Source organism: Pseudopodoces humilis, chromosome 17 (assembly GCF_049639895.1).
Source record: "Pseudopodoces humilis isolate 2021_Gansu_Grassland_sample_001 chromosome 17, ASM4963989v1, whole genome shotgun sequence".
Lineage (NCBI taxonomy): Eukaryota > Metazoa > Chordata > Aves > Passeriformes > Paridae > Pseudopodoces > Pseudopodoces humilis.
The window spans coordinates 15336362-15354043 of record NC_142216.1 but is presented as its reverse complement, the minus strand read 5'-3'; the positions used below and the strand labels follow the sequence as shown (position 1 = coordinate 15354043).

Below are 17682 nucleotides of genomic sequence, written 5' to 3'. Positions count from 1 at the left end.
CAGCAAACAAGAAACCAGCACACAACATATGAAAGTCATTTAGGAAGACAGGAATGATGAGCGGCACACACAATAGCGTTGCTATTAGGGTCTGTCGATCCTAATTAAAAAAATATTTCTCAATGAAAATTATTTATAAAAAGAAATCACAGTGACCCTAAATCAAATTATTTGTGAATGGTTTTTAGTCTCCCAGATCAGTTAAAACTCCTGTGTTAGTCACTGGACTTCATCCAAGCTACATGCTGAATGAATAACATCCCTGCCAAATTTCATTTTTTTTTCACCCTCACCCAGTTTGGCACAGGACAGTTAAAGTCATTTTTCTAAATATCTTTCAGAACATCAAGCAACTGTAAAATAACAATGGAAAAGCTTGGCCACGGACAACTGCAGCCCTCCAGTTGGAACCGCTTCTCTCCAAGAAAGCAACTCCACTTCCTTTGATGATCTGTTTTGGGGGAGCACCAAGGCAAGGATTCCTCTGCAGGGGTACTGGAGGGTCACTGCCCCAGGGTTGACCCTGCCAGGGAGCCTGGCTTCCAGGTGTTCCAGAGTGGGGCATGGCTGGATCCAGACTGGCCCTGGCTACAGGGTTTGTGTCATTTTTGGCCACCTGTTAGAGGGTGATATCCCGAGGACGTATCAACCATTCCTTGTCCACAGCGGCAGTTTCCATGGTGAGCTGTAACGACGCCTCTTTTTCTTCCTCTTCAGAAACAAAAACAAACAAAAAACAAACAAAAAAGAAAGAAAGAAATAAGGAATCAGTGACTGCACAATGGCAGAACAAGTTCTTGCTTCTTGTGTCTGCAAAGATAAAGTGCTAATTCTTCTAAGCACTATGTGATGTCCTATCCAAGGGAATTAAGTTTGGGATTGTTTTCATGATAGCTTGTTCCAACTCCAGTGTGCTTTCTTTTCTCCTTTGACTGCCCTGCAAGTCCCCCACTGCCCTTTTCTCAGCTGGTTTCCCCCTCATTTGTTCTTTCTGACCATGGAGGACTCTGAGGTATTGTCACCTGCGGAGAGCAAAGACCACCCCCAGTTCTTGGTCCTCAGAGACATTAAGAGGGAAGCATGTCTCTCCATCTCCCCACATAATCCAGGAAGTTCTGGCTGCTCTTTGTTGAAAGCTAGCAAAAAATGGCCACCAAATTCCAATCTTGCTGGTTTTCAATGAGAATAATTTAGAAACCCAGGGCTTTCTGCTCCTTGTCTCCTAAGGAGGAGTAAGGACTAGAGCCCAGCATTGTGTGCAGCAGTTAGCAAAGGCTGTGTCACCTCTGTATGTGAATGCCTGTTTCCCAGTATCCAGGTGGCTTCTTTGCCTCCAGTTGAGCTGGTGTGATGGCTGGCTGGGCTTCCTTCTTCCCTTCCCTCTTCCCATGCCCATGGCACTGGCTGGGAAGGTGCTCTGTCCACGGGGACATCCAGGAAGGTGGGCACAGCTGGCTCACAGGCACAGCTGCTCAGGCTCCTGGTGACCAGCTGGTTGGTCCTTTTATTAAGATGCCAGCACCTCCTGTGTTTTTGCTGTTTGATTCCTCTTGTTTTGGTGCTGCCTTGCTGCTGTTTCCAGAGCTGTGCCTGGGCAGTCCTGTTGTTCCTCCAGCCGTGACTCCTGGTTCTGCACTTGCACAGCCATGCAGCAAGGCAGCTGACACCCTCTCTGGGCTTGCTTTTCCTTCTGGGCTTAAGGACATGCTGGGGTTGAGGGCTGTGGATCCATCCCCTCCAGGCACATTTTTGGGAAGTGTGCTTTAGAAAGCACTGACTGGCACTGTCTGCAGTGCTCTGGGTTTCCCACCTTTGCCTGATAGGGGTGCATCCCTGTCTGTGCCACAATGCCTGCTTTATCCTGCTATTAATTTGCAGCCTCTCAAGCTGTTGGATCACACCAGGTGGAGCCCCTGTTGTGTCCAAGAGCAGTCCAGCTGGTGCAGGCTTCCAGAGGAGAAAAGGTTGGGAGAAGGCAGAGAGAAGTCTTGGCACCAGAGACTCCCAGGTATGAGTGTGCCCCTTCCTCCAGCCAATGGAGCTTGCTGGCCATTTGTAACTTCTGGTTTTGAGGTTAATTCTCCAGCCCTTCCCTTGTGCAGCTTTCTGCAGGCTGGGATTCTTTCTCAGATTACTTTAAACCCCCTTTCCTTAAAAAGTATGTGAGCATGTTGGAATAGATCTTTTGCAATCTGTTCCCAAGGAGCAAGGTTGCTCATAGAGCTGGGGTGAAATGGGCTGACTACTTCCATGTGGGACCAAAGAAACCCCAAACATCTGCGAGGACAAGAAGGAAGATACAGAACAAATCACAGTTCTGAAATGAGGTTTAGAACAAATCACAGTTTACCAGTTTTGCACCCAAGAAAAGGATGCTTTGACTTTTTCTTTTCCCCAAAAGTTTTTCTCTGAAGATGCTAACCTGAGTGTTGCCACTCTCAGAGGACTCAGCTCTCAGGTGGGCTGGCTGCTGCCAGCGTGACACAGTGCTGTGGTTTGACCCCAAATGGCAGCTCAGCACCATCATCCACTCCCTCACTCCCCTCTGATGGGATGGGAGAGAGAATCAAAAGGATAAAAACTGACAACTGAGATAAAGACAACTTAACAGGGAAAGCAAAAGCTATGTGCACCAGCAAGGCAAAGTAAGGAATCTGTTCCCCACCTGCCATTGCAGACAGGTGTTCAGGCACCCTCAGGTGCCAGGACATCAGAGCTGTATGGTCTGGGATATCTCTTGGATCAGTGGGAATCAGCTCTTCTGGCTGTGTCTCCTCCCAGCTCCTTGTGCACCCCCAACCTGCTCACTGGTGGGGCAGTATGAGAAGCAGAAAAGGCCTTGGCTTTGTGTAAGCCCTGCTCAGGCTTACAAAACACAAAAACCAAAAACATCTCTATGTTATCACCCATGTTTTCAGCACAAATCCAAAGCACAGCCCCATAGCAGCTACTGGGAAGCAAATTAACTCTACCCCAGCCTCAACCAGCACACAGAATCCCAGTTCCCCGTCCTCTGTGGGGTTTGGTTTACATGACTCTGGAAGGAAAACTCTCCCAAAACTCACACAATGAAGAGCAAACTCCAGCTGTGCAGATGGAGCTGTGCAGTACAGACAAGTGCTCAGATCCTTTGCTGGATTGCAGGTAGCTGATGTTCCCACAGTGGAACCTCTTGCTGCATCCCCCTGGACCCTGCACCCACCTAGTGATTTTAGTGCCCCTGGTCTGGAATCCTTTTTTCCTGTGGTGGTGCAGCCACAAGGATACTGGGTGTATTCAAGGCTTGTTCTAGCAGTGTTAAGCTCATTGCAGAAGCTCAGGACCTGCCTTTTGGCTCCCAGGGGCAAATGTGTGAGTGAAGGCAGCCCTGCAGGCACAGCTGATACCCAAAGCAGTAATTTCAAGGATGCTACATAAACCCAGGAATAGAATAATACCTACCTGGAGGAGAGCAAAGGCATTGGAGCTTAATTTAAACTCTTCCAACTCCCCTCCCTCCCAATTCTAAGAGAAATGGACAAAAACATGCCCTGGAAGCTCTGGTGGAGCCCAGCCAGAGATGAGCAGGAAGGGGCCAAAAGCATTTCCACAGTTTGTCTTGCTGTGCAGGAGGCTTGGAGAGGTGTTTATAAACACCTTTTCTGCTCACAGTGCTCTTGGCCCCTTTCTGGCTCATGGCCAGGCCTGGCCCTGGTCCAAGCTTGTTTTGAAGTGTTTCATCCCCCGTGCTTTGCTGAGCTGCCTTGGTGCTGAGGCTGAGCAGGGATTTGCCCTGGGAGCAGGTCCATGCTCTCCAGGGAGGATGGGAGCTGCTGTGCAGGTCCAGGAGACAGGAATTGCCCCCTTCAAAGCTATTCCTGGAGGTGGGTCTGAGTTTTCACACTGACCCTTGTGCTTGGTCTCGCTCTGTCTGAGACAGGTGATGTGTCCCATGAGGTTGATCTTTCTCCAGCTGGTTGGGCCCTCAGGTGGGACAGGGACCCCACAGCCCTGTGAGATGGGCACAGATCCAAGCAGGGCACCAGCCCAGTGCTGGTGGAGCTGGTGCTGATGCTGTTTGGCAGTCACATCATCAGGACAGGAATCTGGTCAGTCCCTGGCATGAAAACACTTGGTTGACTGTAAACAAACCTATTTACACAGATACTTCTCGGCCTGGCCTGGAGGATGGGGGAGCTTTGGTCCAGAAGAATTTGTAGCTTGTAACTTCTAAACTCCTCATTATGCAAACATGAGAACAAGCAAGGCAACTCATTAGGGGCTGTTCACAGCAACTGGCTGTGGTGGCAAATAAAGCCTGTTTAGAGGACATACAAGATGATCCCTGACGTCCTGGTTTAGGGAAATTTGGGAGAAAACATCCAAATGGGGTACCTCCAGAAAGCAAATTCAAGCGGCTCCTCCCCCAACTGGTTCAGGAAAAAGATTTCCTTGGAGAAAAGTGGGAAAAAACTGTTTATTTAAAAAAAAAAAAGAATAATATTAAACAATAAAACCTCATGCTGTTTGAAGAGATGTTAAATCCAGAAAAGTCCTTTCCATGGGTGTAGCTCAGCTCGCTCAGTCTCGTGTCAGTCCCTCCAGCACTGGAAAGGGCCCAGGCCCAGGCCCCGGTGGCCACAGCCGTGAGCTCCCGGGGTTTGGCTGGGTTTTCAGTCCAGAGCAGGTTTGAACAGATCCAAGAAAAAGGAAAAAAAAATAAATCCAGGGAACTTCTCTGCCTCAGCTAACTAAAAACCAACTAACAGCACAGGAGAGCTGTGTCCCGCTGTCTGTCCGTGCTGCAGACAGCACAGGCCAGAGCAGCATGTGGGGCAGTGAGGGCTCTTCCTCAACACAGACTGCGGCTTCTTCTTCCCCCCTTTGCTCTCAGAACCAGTCCTAAAGGTGCAGAACTTAATATGTAACATAAACAAGGTGATTTGGGATACAGGCATCACAAAGTCACCCCAGGACACCTGAGTATGATTCTGTGGAGTGAGGGATCACAGGATGAGTGTTTGAAGCCGTTCTTCAAGTATTGCAGCACTGCCTGTTGCCCTGTCCTTCTGTGGCCCAGCCAGGTGTCCTGCCCCACACCTGGGAGGAGGCATCCACCAGAACCTGCTCCCTGTCTTTTCCAGGAGGATAAAGCTGTTCTTTAAACCATACTCCAGTGCTTTCCCTGGTGGGAAGTCACAGCTGTTCTTCAAGGAGGATGAAGGTCTGTGCTGTGCTGATACATGGAGGTATGGCCAGCTTTGCAATCCTCCTGTGAGAGGTGAGGGGGGCTGCCACAGCTGAGAGATAGGTGTGATACCTCCCTTTAATGATCCATCGTTTTCTGGACCTCAAGGAAGAGAAAAGCCAACTTGGCTTCTCATTTTAAGCTTTCCCAAGAAGAAAATGGACTGTGGTGAGGGGGTTATTTAAGGCAGCAGAATCACTTGTCATTCACAAGGTGATGGGGTTGATTCTGACCAGCTCTGAGGTGATGAGAGGCCCAGCTCACAACTGCAGAGTCCTGTGAGCCTGCCCTGGGTGCTGGGACAAGGAAGAGTCAGGCACTGTTCCTTTTCTGTGAGTGACTTCTCACTGGCAGCATTAAGAAATGTTGTACTGTAGCAGGGCAATGTCTCAAAGTATCAAAGTTTATTCAGTAATTATTTAACATTTGCCTATATCTCTTTCAGAGCTGCTCTGGGGGTATTTTCTGGAGCATCACTGTGGCCCTGGGTGGGATTCCTTTCTGTCCTGTTGAGACCTGTCTGGGATTTGAGAACCTGGGATTCCTGCTCTCTGGGGCTTGTCTTTTATGAAACAACCAGCTCAAAAAAAGTTGTCCCATAACTCATCTCAGTGTTTTGGATTTTGCTGAAGAGGTGTTTAATTGAGAAGCTCTTAGTCCAAAAGCCAGACCCTTACCACTGAGGCAATATCTTTTCCTTTTCCTCAAAGATGCTGTGAGTAAAATGATGAAGGTACTGAATTTTTCCGTGCTCTGGTTTCTCACAGAGCAAATCGGCTGCAAAGTTCACTCTGGCTTGGTGTCAGAGGGGAAACAGCTTCACTTTTATGAGGTAATTCCTTGGTTTTTAGACCCACAGGTTCCAGCTGGGGCTGTGCAATAGCCCTGCAGTAGACTGAATCACACCAGGAGGAGGAGAAAACCTCAGTTCCCCTAAATCCTGCTGCTGTGGAAAGCAGGACTTGCCTAGCACCAATACAGAATGCACCCAGCACAGCAAGAAGTCCTTCTCCTTCCCCAGAGATCATTAGGGGGGGTTCAGCCTCTCACAGTGTGTAGATAGAGGAGCTGGTTTGAGGATATTGCTTATGGGAATAATTTGGGAACTCATTAAAAAGAGAATTATAGACCAGCCCTGGTGTGATTGAGATAACGTGGTGTGTAAGTGTGCAGGAAACATGATCATCCTCTCAATAATTAAATTCAATTAATTGTTTTACAGCTCCTCAGCAAATACCACGAGGTTCAGGTGGGGAGATGCAGTGCTGGGATTCCACCAGGTCTGGGTGGAGCAGGTAAGGGACTGGTTTGTGTTGGAGAGGAAAAGTATTTACAAACCAGAAGCATCAGCAAGCTGGCTTTGGGGACAGTCTGCAGCCAGCACAGCAGCCACAGCCCCTTGTTCTGGGGAAAGCAGTGCAGGGGGCTGGGAGGGAATGGGGCTCTGGCACCTGTGAGAGTGGATTAATTCTGCATCTCAGCATGAAAGGCCTGACAGCAAATGGCATAATAAAACAGCTGCCTTAATAAGACAGAATAAAAAGAAGGATATATAATAGCTTGAGGAACCAAAGAGGAAGAATCAAGGAAGGGATATGTGCAGCACCGGGGAAAATCCATCCTGGGTCCATCCAATGCTGCACAAGTGCCCTGCAGCTGAAGGGGCATAAGGCTTCTTTGCCCCTGATATTTCTCTTTTTACTCTGCTGTTAAAACAGATATTTTATCAAGCTTTTTGCTATTGGGAATCTCTCAGTGAGGCTAGAGAGACCCCCACATCATCTCCTCCCCCACCCAGCCCAGGGAGTGTCCTGAGGAAATGGGGGTGCACCAGGCTTGTTGGGGGACTAGGGACAGGCTGTCCCCTCAGATCAGAGCCAAGAGGCTTGTGCCAGACCCCTGCTCTGAAGTGCCTCACTCAGGTCCCCACTGAAGGAGCAGTGGCTCCTGGAAGGGGAGCCGTGTGCTGTGTGTTGTGTCATGGGCAGCCAGGGCTATCCTGCTAGCTGGGGGCTCAGGAACAGCCGTGCCAGACTGGTTAGAGCTCATCTATCCCAGAGTCTCAGGGTCCTGGGAGGGGCAGTGGGGTGGGAGCCCTGGGGTGCTCCTGTGACTGCTGGCAGGATGAACACAGCCTCACTGGGCTCAGCCTCATCAACCCAAACAATGAAGGACCCCTGCCCCCATGCTGTGTGCTCTCCTAGGGATACACCAGCTCCTGGGAAAGAAAGATCACCTGGATATTCACCCTCAGCCTCCCAAGCTGCACTGTAGAGCCACTGCCCTGTGTAACATGCCCCACTGAGGAAACTTTGGCTCTGTTGCCTTTGTACCTGCCCTCCAGGTAGTTCTTAGCCAATAACTCAGCCCTAAACTTCCTCTCAGACAGACTAAATGAGACCATCTCCCATCATCCCTCCTTTCAGTGTCAGTGTTCCTGCCCCAAAGAGTCTCTAAGTGTGATCCAGCCCTCAGGAGAGGAGAGAGAGGCATGAACAGCATCCCCTGGGGCAGGTCAGCATTGGTGATGTCAGTGCCCCATCACTCCTGTAGCAAGCAGAGACTCCCACTGAATCCTCTGTTTTGTCAGAGCTGGGCTGGCATCTTTCCCAGGTGATGAATTTTGGATGAGGAAATACAAATTGCTGTCCCTGGCTCTGCAGGGTTAATCTCAGTGCAGATGCACGTGGTGCTGCCTGTGTCCTCAGCTCCAGGCAGGACGTGCTCAGCAAAGGGCTGAGGAGGGAGCTGCAGACCGGGAAAGATGTGTGGCCTTGGAGATGTTGGGAGATTCTTGAAGTGCCCGAGGAGGGAGGATCCAGCACATGCACGTGTATGCCCACGGATCACACGAGTGAAATGCAGCAGATGAGCTGCCTTGCTCTACTTGTAACCTCCCACTGCTGTTGCACAGACTTTGCAAGGAGGAGAAGGAGCTGAAAATGGAGCTGAAAATTGAAACTTGAGGCTCGGGTGCTTGAGGGGGCTCAGGAGTCCAACTCAAGCCATCACTCCCCAGGGAAGCTCTGCTCCTCCTGGGCCCCGTGTCTTGCTCTCATGCTCAGCACAGAGTGAGACATTCATGCTCTACCGTGGAGCAAAAGTCATTTTCATTAACTTATTCAAGAAAGGAGACATAAAGACACAATTTAATTGCAAACCACAAGATTACAGAGTGATATGAAGCGAGGAAAGAATGAGGGAGAAAAGGAAAAACAACTTGGTCTTATTTTTGAATTTACATCTCTTTAGCTGGCTGAAGGAGAGCTGGGTGAGGACATGGCAGTGCCATGGTGTGCCCTGGTGGGTGGGATCCAGCCTCCCTCCCTGGGCATCACAGCTGGGATGTTGCATTTGGGATCTGGCTACCTGAGAGCTGGTTTGGACAGTCCCAGGTGGCTGCAGCCTGGCCTCTGGTGGGTGCAGGATGAGAGCCTGGTGTGCAGAGAGCCACGGACTGTCCTGTGCCCAGGCCCAGGCTGTGGATTTCCTGCCTGGATTCAGCACCTGCTGCCCTGGCTGTTGCTTTTGCAGAGTGCAGGATGTTCTTGGGAAAGGACATGTTAACAGGAGAGAGCAAGGAGAACAAACAGGGCTCCTCTTCAGTCCCAAGCAGCAGCCTGGGACAGTCCAACCCTCCCCTGATCCCAGCTCTCCTTGCAAAGGGCAAGATGGAAAGGTGAGGGATGAGGCTCCAGAACCCTTCCAATCCTCCCAGCTTCTTGCTGAAACTGCTAATTAAAGAGCCCATTTCATCAAGCGATTTTTTTCTGATGTGAAAACTTCTCCATAAGGAGCTAGTCCCGAATCCACCAACTCATTTCACATTTATTTTAAATCTAAGCTTTATATTGTGTAGTTTCCTCCAGGGCTTGATTATCTTCTCAGTAAAAGTTGTTCTGGTTTGTGAGGCCTATATTTAGCCTGGCTCTAAGGTCTGTGCACCTCTCAGTACAGGGCTCAGATGCTGCCACCTGAGCTCCTGGGCTTTCCTGTTTATTTGGATCTATTAAACAAGTTACCATTTCTGTAATATCAAGGGCATTTTCCAGCCACAGGCAGTAACTTGTTGCTGCAGAAATGGTCTCCTGCATCTCAGAAGTCATTTGGAGAGGGTCTCTTGTCTTACAGTGGCAAATTATATTTAAAGAGGGAATCAAGGGCAAAGCCAGCCAAAGAGCCTTGTCCCTCTCTATTATTGTGGTGGTATCTCAAGTCCTCATTGCCCGTGCTTCCTACACATGTAATAAGGCATACACCCACTCAGCATATTTTTACATAAAAATACACAAAACAGGCAAAAGTGGGACGGGACTTTGCCTATGAAGGGAATTCATAGGTGCACAGACATACCTGATACCCTGGTATGACTGCAATTGTTATTTAATACACAGGGGGGTGTAAGGAGGTTGTGTGGAGAGAAGGGAGAGAGAGAGAGAGGAAATCAGAGTGGCTGGCAGTGAAATCCAGTCTGGGGAGAATCTCTGGGATGGAGGGATCTCACTGGAGGGCTGGAGACTGGGATACACCATCCTGTGGGGAGCATGGCTCCCACTGGTGCCATTTTGCACCCTGTGTCCTCGTTCTGGTGACACATCTCGGCACCACTGTCCTTCTGGGGGACAAGAAGAGCTGCCTCGCTGATCACCAGCCTCCACCTCTGCCAGTCCCACCACAGGAATCCTCTGGTTGTGGGAGACCTACAGAGGCTCCCCTGTCTCCTCCACCCTGAGTGAAGCCCTCCTGGAGCTGGAGCTGCTGACAAACGTGTTGGGTGCAGCTGTCTGTATCCAAGGAACGGCGTGTGAGCGGCACAGCGAGCCAAGGCACGCGATGGGAATGATCAGCGGGCAAAATCTGGGTGCTAAGGCACGGGTTGGAACATCTCATTGGAAGGCTGGGAGGAAAAAGGGAAGGCTGAATTGTTTATGGTTTGTTTTTCATTCATCATTCCTGCTCGTGTGGGTGGACAAGGAGTGAATGAGTTTCTCGGGGAGGGCAGCAAATAAAAGAGGCACACATTTCCTTGAAGGATGAGTAGCTTTTTTTTCCTTCCTGCTGCCTAGGTGAATATGTCACAAAGGGGCTGGAGGGAACCCTAACAGCTTCTCTCCCAGGTGGAGGAAACTTGCTCTTGATTTTTTTCCCTTTGATCACCATGTGGCAAGAGATAAAAGGTATTTTGGGGTGGGTTTCATCATAATAAAGTCCTGCTTTTTCTCCCTACAGCAAATGTTCTCAACTTTTCTTTGGACTGTTGCGCATCTCATGGAATTACAGTGGGTTGATGCTCTCCCAGCTGAGGGAAGGATGGGTAGCTGGATCAGGCCTCTGTGCCAGGATGCTCCATTTCTGGGAGAGACAGCACTGGTGCCTACAGCTACAGCCCTCAGCTCTGCCTTCCCCTGCCCTGGAGGGTGACATTAACAGGCAGGAGATGTAGGAACACTGTGGGACAGGGGGAAGCCAAAAGACCACTGGGCCCATGGCTGCATTGCTGCTGGAGGAGTTCTGAGAGGGGTCTTGGTTTCCTTTGCTGCAGCCACGCTACTCCCTGGAGCCTGGGACAAGTGGCAAGGCAAATGGAATAGGAGATTTTGGAGGTCACTCTCTGTTTTGATTCTTTACTACCTGGAGGAACTGGCAGATGTGGCTTATTTGACCCTGGTCCTCTGTGCAGCCTGGTGTAGTGCAAGGTGTCCCTGCCTCGGACAGGGGTGTAGAATTAGATGATCTTTGAGGTCTCTTCCAGCCCAAGCCATCCTCTGATTCTGTGGTTAGTCAGTGTCCAGACTGGAGTCTCAGGTTGAGGGCTGGGCTTTGCTTTTTCCATATAATTCCTGTGTTCATCATTCATCACCTGTTTTTCTTATTTTACCTGAGGCTGTGGTGGTGTCACCCTGGTGCCAGGAGTCTGGTGTGTCCTGGTGAAGGGCTGGCAGGCACTGGTGCTCTCCCTGGGCATCCCCAAACTGAACAAACCAAATTCTTGAATTTTCTCCCCCTCCAGAGAAGACATGGAGGTGGGAAAAAATGGCTACAGTGGATTTGTTGCCTTTTGTGAAACACCTGATTGTTGAAGGGAAAGAATGTCCCGTGAGGAGGGAAAGCAAAGTTCCCTTGGCTGGGGTATGGGATGGTGTCTCCTGTATTTGTCATCTTCACACCAGCAGAGCTTCAGGCTCCCTGCAGGGAGCCAGGACAGAGCTGGTGCTGGGAAGGGCTGTGGGAGGTGGGGGGACACCCTTGCAATGCATGAATGGTTCTGAGGCTTGCCTGAAATGGGCAAGAGCTTAGCACAGCCCTGTTCTGGATAGCACCAGGGAATGGCTGGACCTGTGTTAGGCTGGGTATCAGGGAAAGGTTCTTCCCCCAGAGGGTGCTGGGGGGCACTGCCCAGGCTCCCCAGGGAATGGGAATGGCCCCAAGGCTGCCAGAGCTCCAGGAACATTTGGAAAATGCTCTCAGGCACAGGGTGGGATTGTTGGGATGTCCTGTGCAGAGCCAGGTGTTGGACTCGATGGTTCCCCTTCCAGCTCAGCATGTTCTGGGACTCTGTGTTTTGTTCCTCCTTGCACCCAAAGCCCCATGTGGGATTTGCAGGAGCAGATCTTCAACTGGCACGGAAGAGGCTGAGCATCTGCAACCTGTGGAGGATGCTGAGGAAGGACAGCCTGCCTGTGCTGCTGGAGGTCAACATGTGTCCTTGCAGAAGAGCTGCAGGGCTCCCTGAAGGAGGGAGGGACACTGGGACACTGCCCTGTGTGGCATCTGCACCAGGCAGGGCTCTGTGCCAGGAGCTCCCTTGGCAGAGGGGAGGAGAGACCTGAGAGGTGCTTTGTTTTCAGGCATCTCTGGGAAACTGCCGGAACAAAATTAAAGGAGGGAAAAGAAAAACCAGCCCCCACAGCATTTTCCTGAGGAATGAAAACCTCTGATGGAGCTGCTGAACTCTGGGCTCCTCCAGACAGGGTGGAATCCAGGCTGAGTTCAGAATCTCCATCTCTCTGCCAGGATGGCAAATGCGATGGGTTTTCACAGCAGGGAGTTAGGGGAGGGATGGGCTTTGGATAAATTAAAGCAGACCACAGACCTCCTGGGTTCCTTGCCAATAGTTACCCTCAATTGAAGGAAAATATTTTTGAAATAGGTTATTTAGGCTTCATTCTGCCAAAGCCAGTGCTCAGGTTGCTCTGGTAACTGCACCAATGGCCTTGCTTTATTTATTTCATATGTCAAAATGCCCAAGGACCTATAGAAAATACATTTATATGGGAAGAACACCATAAAAGGGGAAGAGGGATTTAGTCCTAAACCATTTCTGAAATGATAAAAGAAAAGCAGGTGTCTCAAGTGATGAAAACTAGTTGACTTCACAAGAGTTAGGCTGAACAACAGGGAAAATACTGCTAGAAGGAAATGTGACCAGTGCCCTTTTTTGAGGCTAGGTGTTCTGGACTTCAAAACGCTCCAGAGACAAAGAAAACCCACATTTTTCAAAATTGTCCCAGAGGCCTCACAGGAATCTTACACTGAATTTCTCAGCAGGAGAACCACTGTGGTCCTGCTGGGATTTCAGCCTGCAAAAACAGACAAGGATTAGCAACTCAGCTGCCTGGGCACGAAACTGCCCTTTCTGGTGAGGGGCAGGGTAGAACAGGTGAGCTCCAGATCAACTTGTGCTATCAGGTATCTCCCTCCTTCTCAGGCAGAACTCAGCTGCTGTCTGAGCAAAATGATAGGGAAAAGGGAAATTCCACAGAGAATTATGTCAAAAGAAGAGAGAAGTCAGGTGGTTTCCCTGCTCCTCCGAGCAGCTTCCTGAATCTAAAATGCTGTTCTTCCCTCTGCCATGGGAAACACTTCTGATCTCTTCTACCTCCACCTGCATTCCTCTGCAGCTCTGCGTGGTCACCGATCCGGGGGAAAGACAGAGCCTTCAGAAACATCTGAGACCGATAAAACACAGAAAACCACGCTCAGCAGGAGGAAATGTGTACAAGGAGTAAATGGTCCCCGAGCCCTGCCGTGTGCGCGCTGCGGGGCTCCCGGTGCACCACGGCCCTGCAATGGCAACGCTGTCTGAGCTCTGTCAGCATTCCCAAAGAGGGGAAGAGCAGCAGGAGCCACGGCAGCCCATGGCTGCAGAGCCCTGGGAGTGTGTGCTGGGGCTCGTGTGCCAGCGCTGGGACAACGTTGGCTCCTGCCCCGAGCCGGGAAACACGAGGAGAGCCTACACCCCATGCCTGGGCTGGGCTGGGCACAGCGGCTCTGCTCCCTTCCCATTTATTCCTGATGGTTCTGGCCGTGCCATGTTAAACGGAAAGCAAATCCCGATCCTGCCATTTGTGCTCCTTTGCTCTCACCGATGGGCTCAAAGACCCAGTTCTTGTCATCTCTTGAGGTTTGCTGAGGGCTGGGGTCTCTAAAGGCCCCCGGGGCCATTGCAGCCTGTGCCCGGAGCCATCGGCTGTGCCAGGCTGAGCCCAGCCCTCCTGCCGCCGGGTCACCGCCGTGGGATGGGACTATGGCCGCTCCCCTTCAACGCAGAATCCGGTGCTACAACAACCACAAAATCCCCCGCTGCTGCTGATCGAGCATCTCAGCTCCCTTCCGCACTGCCTGGGCAGCGAGGCTTTGGGAGTGCAGATGCTTCAGGATCAGCCTCGAAAATAAACCCCAACAAGAACCTTTCGGAGCTTAAAGCGACTCCTCCTGGAAGCCACTGCAGGGAAAAAAGCATTTGTTTATTAACGAGAGGCAGCAGGAACAGGGCATGAAAGGCGGCTTTGTCTCCCCGGCCGCTGCGTGCTCCGTTTGTCTCTATGTTAATGCCTTCCCTTCAGGTGTGCAGGGAATCTCGGGCACAAATCTCCCAGCTCCATAAAACCATCGGGCAAAGAGAAATCCCCGGCTCCCGGGCCCTGCGCATCGCGGAACCCCCATGTCACCCGCGGCCGCCCCCAAATGAGCGCATCTTGGGTTGCCTCTGCGGGGAAAAGGGGGGAGGCTCTGCGAAAGCCTGGGGGCCTGCCGAGGGGCTGGCTCCACGGCCAGATGGAGACAACGCGGTCTGCCTCCGTCCCCGAGGACCCCCAGGGACGCGGGGATCCCCTCCGCATCGGGCATCCCCGGTGGGGGAGTCCCCGGGCAGGGAATCACCTTTCCGGGGATGCGGGGGTCAGCATCCCGGGGGCAGGGGCAGCTGAGGGAGCATCCCGCCTCCTCCTCGGGCCGTGCCAGTGCCTGTGCCGCTGCCGTGCCGAGCCCTGCCGTGCCGCTCCGTGCAGGTGCTGCGCCGCTCCGTGCAGGTGCCGTGCCGTGCCGTGCCGTGCCGTGCCGTGCCGGTGCCGTGCCGGTGCCGTGCCGTGCCGTGCCGGTGCCGTGCCGTGCCGTGCCGGTGCCGTGCCGTGCCGTGCCGTGCCGTGCCGTGCCGGTGCCGTGCCGTGCCGTGCCGTGCCGGTGCCGTGCCGTGCCGGGCCGTGCCTTGCGGGGCCGTGCCGTGCCGTGCCGCCCCGCGTCGCGCCGCTCCGCTCCGCCCCGCCGCGCCCGCCGCGCCGCAGCCCCACAGCCCGGCCCCGCAGCCCGGCCGCCGCCGCAGGGCCGGCGGGCAGCGAGCGGCAGCCGGCGGCATGGGGCGCGACCCGGCGCCCGGCTTCTCCATGCTGCTCTTCGGCGTCTCCCTCGCCTGCTCCTCGCCCAGCCTCAAGTCGGTGCAGGACCAGGCGTACACGGCGGCGGTGGTGCTGGAGGGCAAGGTGCAGTCCGTGGGCCCCCCCGCCGGCGGCAATGACAGCCGCGGAGCCGGGCCCGCCGGGGGGGTCCTGGTCAAGGTGCTCGACCTGTGGCCCCTCAACAGCGGGGGGCTGCAGCGGGAGCAGCTCATCAGCGTGGGCTCCAAGGCGCCCTGCTTCAAAGTGAAGCGCAACCACCGCTACATCTTCTTCCTCGAGCCCACCGAGGAGCCGCTCGTCTTCCGCACCGCCTTCGCTCCTCTCGACACCAGCGGCAAGAACCTCAAGCGGGACGTGGCGCGGATCCTCTGCGCCGACTGCGGTACGGGCCGCGCCGCGGCGGCGGGGGGCGGCGGGGGGCGATGGCGGAGCGGCGGCGGGGAGCGCTGGCCCGTGTCCCGGGCAGCCGGGGGGCGACAGGTCCGTACCGCTCGGACCTGGGTGGGGGGGACAGGTGCCCGGCGATGGCCCCCACACTTCACCTCCGGTGGGCCCCGGGAGCCGCGCCTGCACCGTGGGAGATGCGATGCGATGAGATGCGATGAGATGCGGTGCGGTGCGATGCGATACGATGCGCTCCGCGCGGCCCGGCCGCCGCAGCCGCGCTCCCCCCATCCCCCGGCCCCGGGGCTCCTCGCTCGCCCGGCTCAAGGTCCCGCAGCCCCGGCCCGGCGCCGTGCCAGCAGCGCAGCCCCGAGCCCGGTGCGGGGAGTGCCCGCCGCCCTCGGCCGCCCGGCGCTCGGCGGTGCCGAGCGGGAGCCCCCGGTCCCAGCGCGGTCCCAGCGCCCCGGTACCGCTCCCCTCGGGAGCCTCGGCAGTGGCAGCCCTGCCCGGGAGAGCCGCCGGCCTGCGGGGGCTCCGGTGTCTCCGGCCGCGACCCCCGCCCCGGGCGCGTTCCCTTCTGCGGAGGGGGCCGGGCCCGGGATGCGGGGCTGGGACAGGGGCAGCGCTCCAGGTGTGCCCTAAGAGCCGGGAAGTTTTGCGTCTTCCAAAATAACGGCCTCGCGAGGGGGAAGTTGGTTTTCCTTTTGTTCGTTCCACGCATTTCGGTGTCTCCCATCACGGTTCTCGTGCGGTGGCTTGTGCTGCTCTTCCAGCACCTCTGGAAACGCGGTTATGAAATGACTTCAACGGGAAGCGCCCGCCGGAGCGTCCCTGCTTTTGTTCCTGGATTTTCCTTGCTGTCCTCTGGCAGATGAACACCTGCGAAGGGCTGGGCGGTGGGGACCGGGCGAGGACAATGCCTGCATTTTCCCAGGGTTTGGATCTGAGCTGACAAAAATGCACGGCTGGCCCTTCACCCAGCCTGAATGCTGGATACTGTGTCACAAAATCGGGGGAAGGCTGGTGTTAAACCGGAGAGCTCTGAGTGCCATGCCGTGCCCTCAGAAGCGGTTTGAATCCCTCATGTTTGGTGTGTTACGAGGATGTACAGGGTGTTATCTCCAGGGAATCCAGGCTCCCCACTCAATGTCACTGCACCGCATCCTCATCAGGTTAATTGGCCTTTTACCTCATTAAAAGCAAGGTACTTTGTCAAGTTACACTTAGCTCTGTAATGACCATGTGTGCTGCTCTGTGGTGGTGGTTGTTGTGGTGTGCGTGTTTCTGGGGCAAATACTCTGCCATTCGGGACTGCTGACCCCGCATTGTCAAAGCCAGACCTGTCTCTTTTTTTAGTTATCTGAAAGATAAATTTAGAATCTTGCATTTCCTGGGAGAAAGGTGGAACCTTGCATATCATAATATGTTGTTGAGGAAAATGGGCTAGGACTGCGTGCGAGAAAACTAATTTGGGAGACACTAATTTCATGTGCATCTGTATGTGGGCCATCGTGGACAGAGAGGATTTAGTGAAAGAGCTGTGGTAGAGACAAGAGGAAAGTAAATGGGGGAATTTCTCAGGACCGTGGTCTCATTGTCAGGGGAAAACACAGCAAAAGGTACGTGGCTTTTATTGCTTTTTTATTATTTTTTTTTAATCAAAAAAGATTCTGAGCTTGTGCATCTCTGAGCAGCAGGGTTTGACTTTAAGGGGAATGGAGGCTGCTCCGTGGCATCCTGGCTCAGGCCCAAAGCGTTAATGTGTGGGCTGATGTAACAACAAGTTAAGGGTTGTCATTCTGTCGTGACACCTTCTCGGAGCTGATGCTTTTGTTTCTGACTGTGTGGCTGACGGGCTGATTTGGCTCCCTGGCTGAGGGACGCTGCAGGTTGGTGGGAGCCTTGTCTCAGCAGAGCTCGATGGCAGATTTCAAAGGAAAAAATAAAATCTGGTGGTTGGGAAATGTCATAGCTGTGGTTTGGTTTGGTGATGAGGATGAAATGGGAGCCTCAGCTTGCTGGACTGGTGGTTCCCTGAGCACTTCATGCTCCTGGTTCAGCTGGGAGGTTACTTCTGAATGTGACTTTCCTGGCAGGATCTTCTTATTTGTAACACCTGAACTGCTGGAAAGGTGTATGAACTGGGAAACCAGGCCACAGTTTGCCTGTGGTTTGTGCTGGGAGGGAAGATCTGAAGGAGTGCAGGGGTATTTCCCATTCTTGCTGCTCACAGGGGTGGTGAGAACTCCAGAGCTGGCAGGGATGAATGTCCAGGCACAAGGTGCACTCGGAGGGACAGCTGGGCTGCAGCTGTGTGAGGGATGTTACAGAGCTGGGGGACAGATGCTGAGGTCACTTCTGAGCAGGAAGGGAGAGCCTTGTGGCTCTGATCACTCC

At 53.3% G+C, this 17682-nt stretch overlaps 1 protein-coding gene across 4 annotated transcripts in view; it reads left to right on the top strand.

The window, feature by feature from the left end:
* The first annotated feature begins 14850 nt into the window (after positions 1–14850).
* Positions 14851–17682, top strand: part of NRG2 (neuregulin 2) — a 153166-nt gene continuing 150334 nt past the window's right edge. For 3 of the 4 annotated variants that reach the window (XM_088063531.1, XM_088063529.1, XM_088063528.1), the window contains exon 1: positions 14851–15283. In XM_088063531.1, the coding sequence (XP_087919657.1) occupies positions 14860–15283 (424 nt within the window). In that variant the 5' untranslated portion in view covers positions 14851–14859. The remainder of the gene's footprint in view (positions 15284–17682) is intronic. The other variant, XM_088063530.1, reaches the window with a different exon arrangement.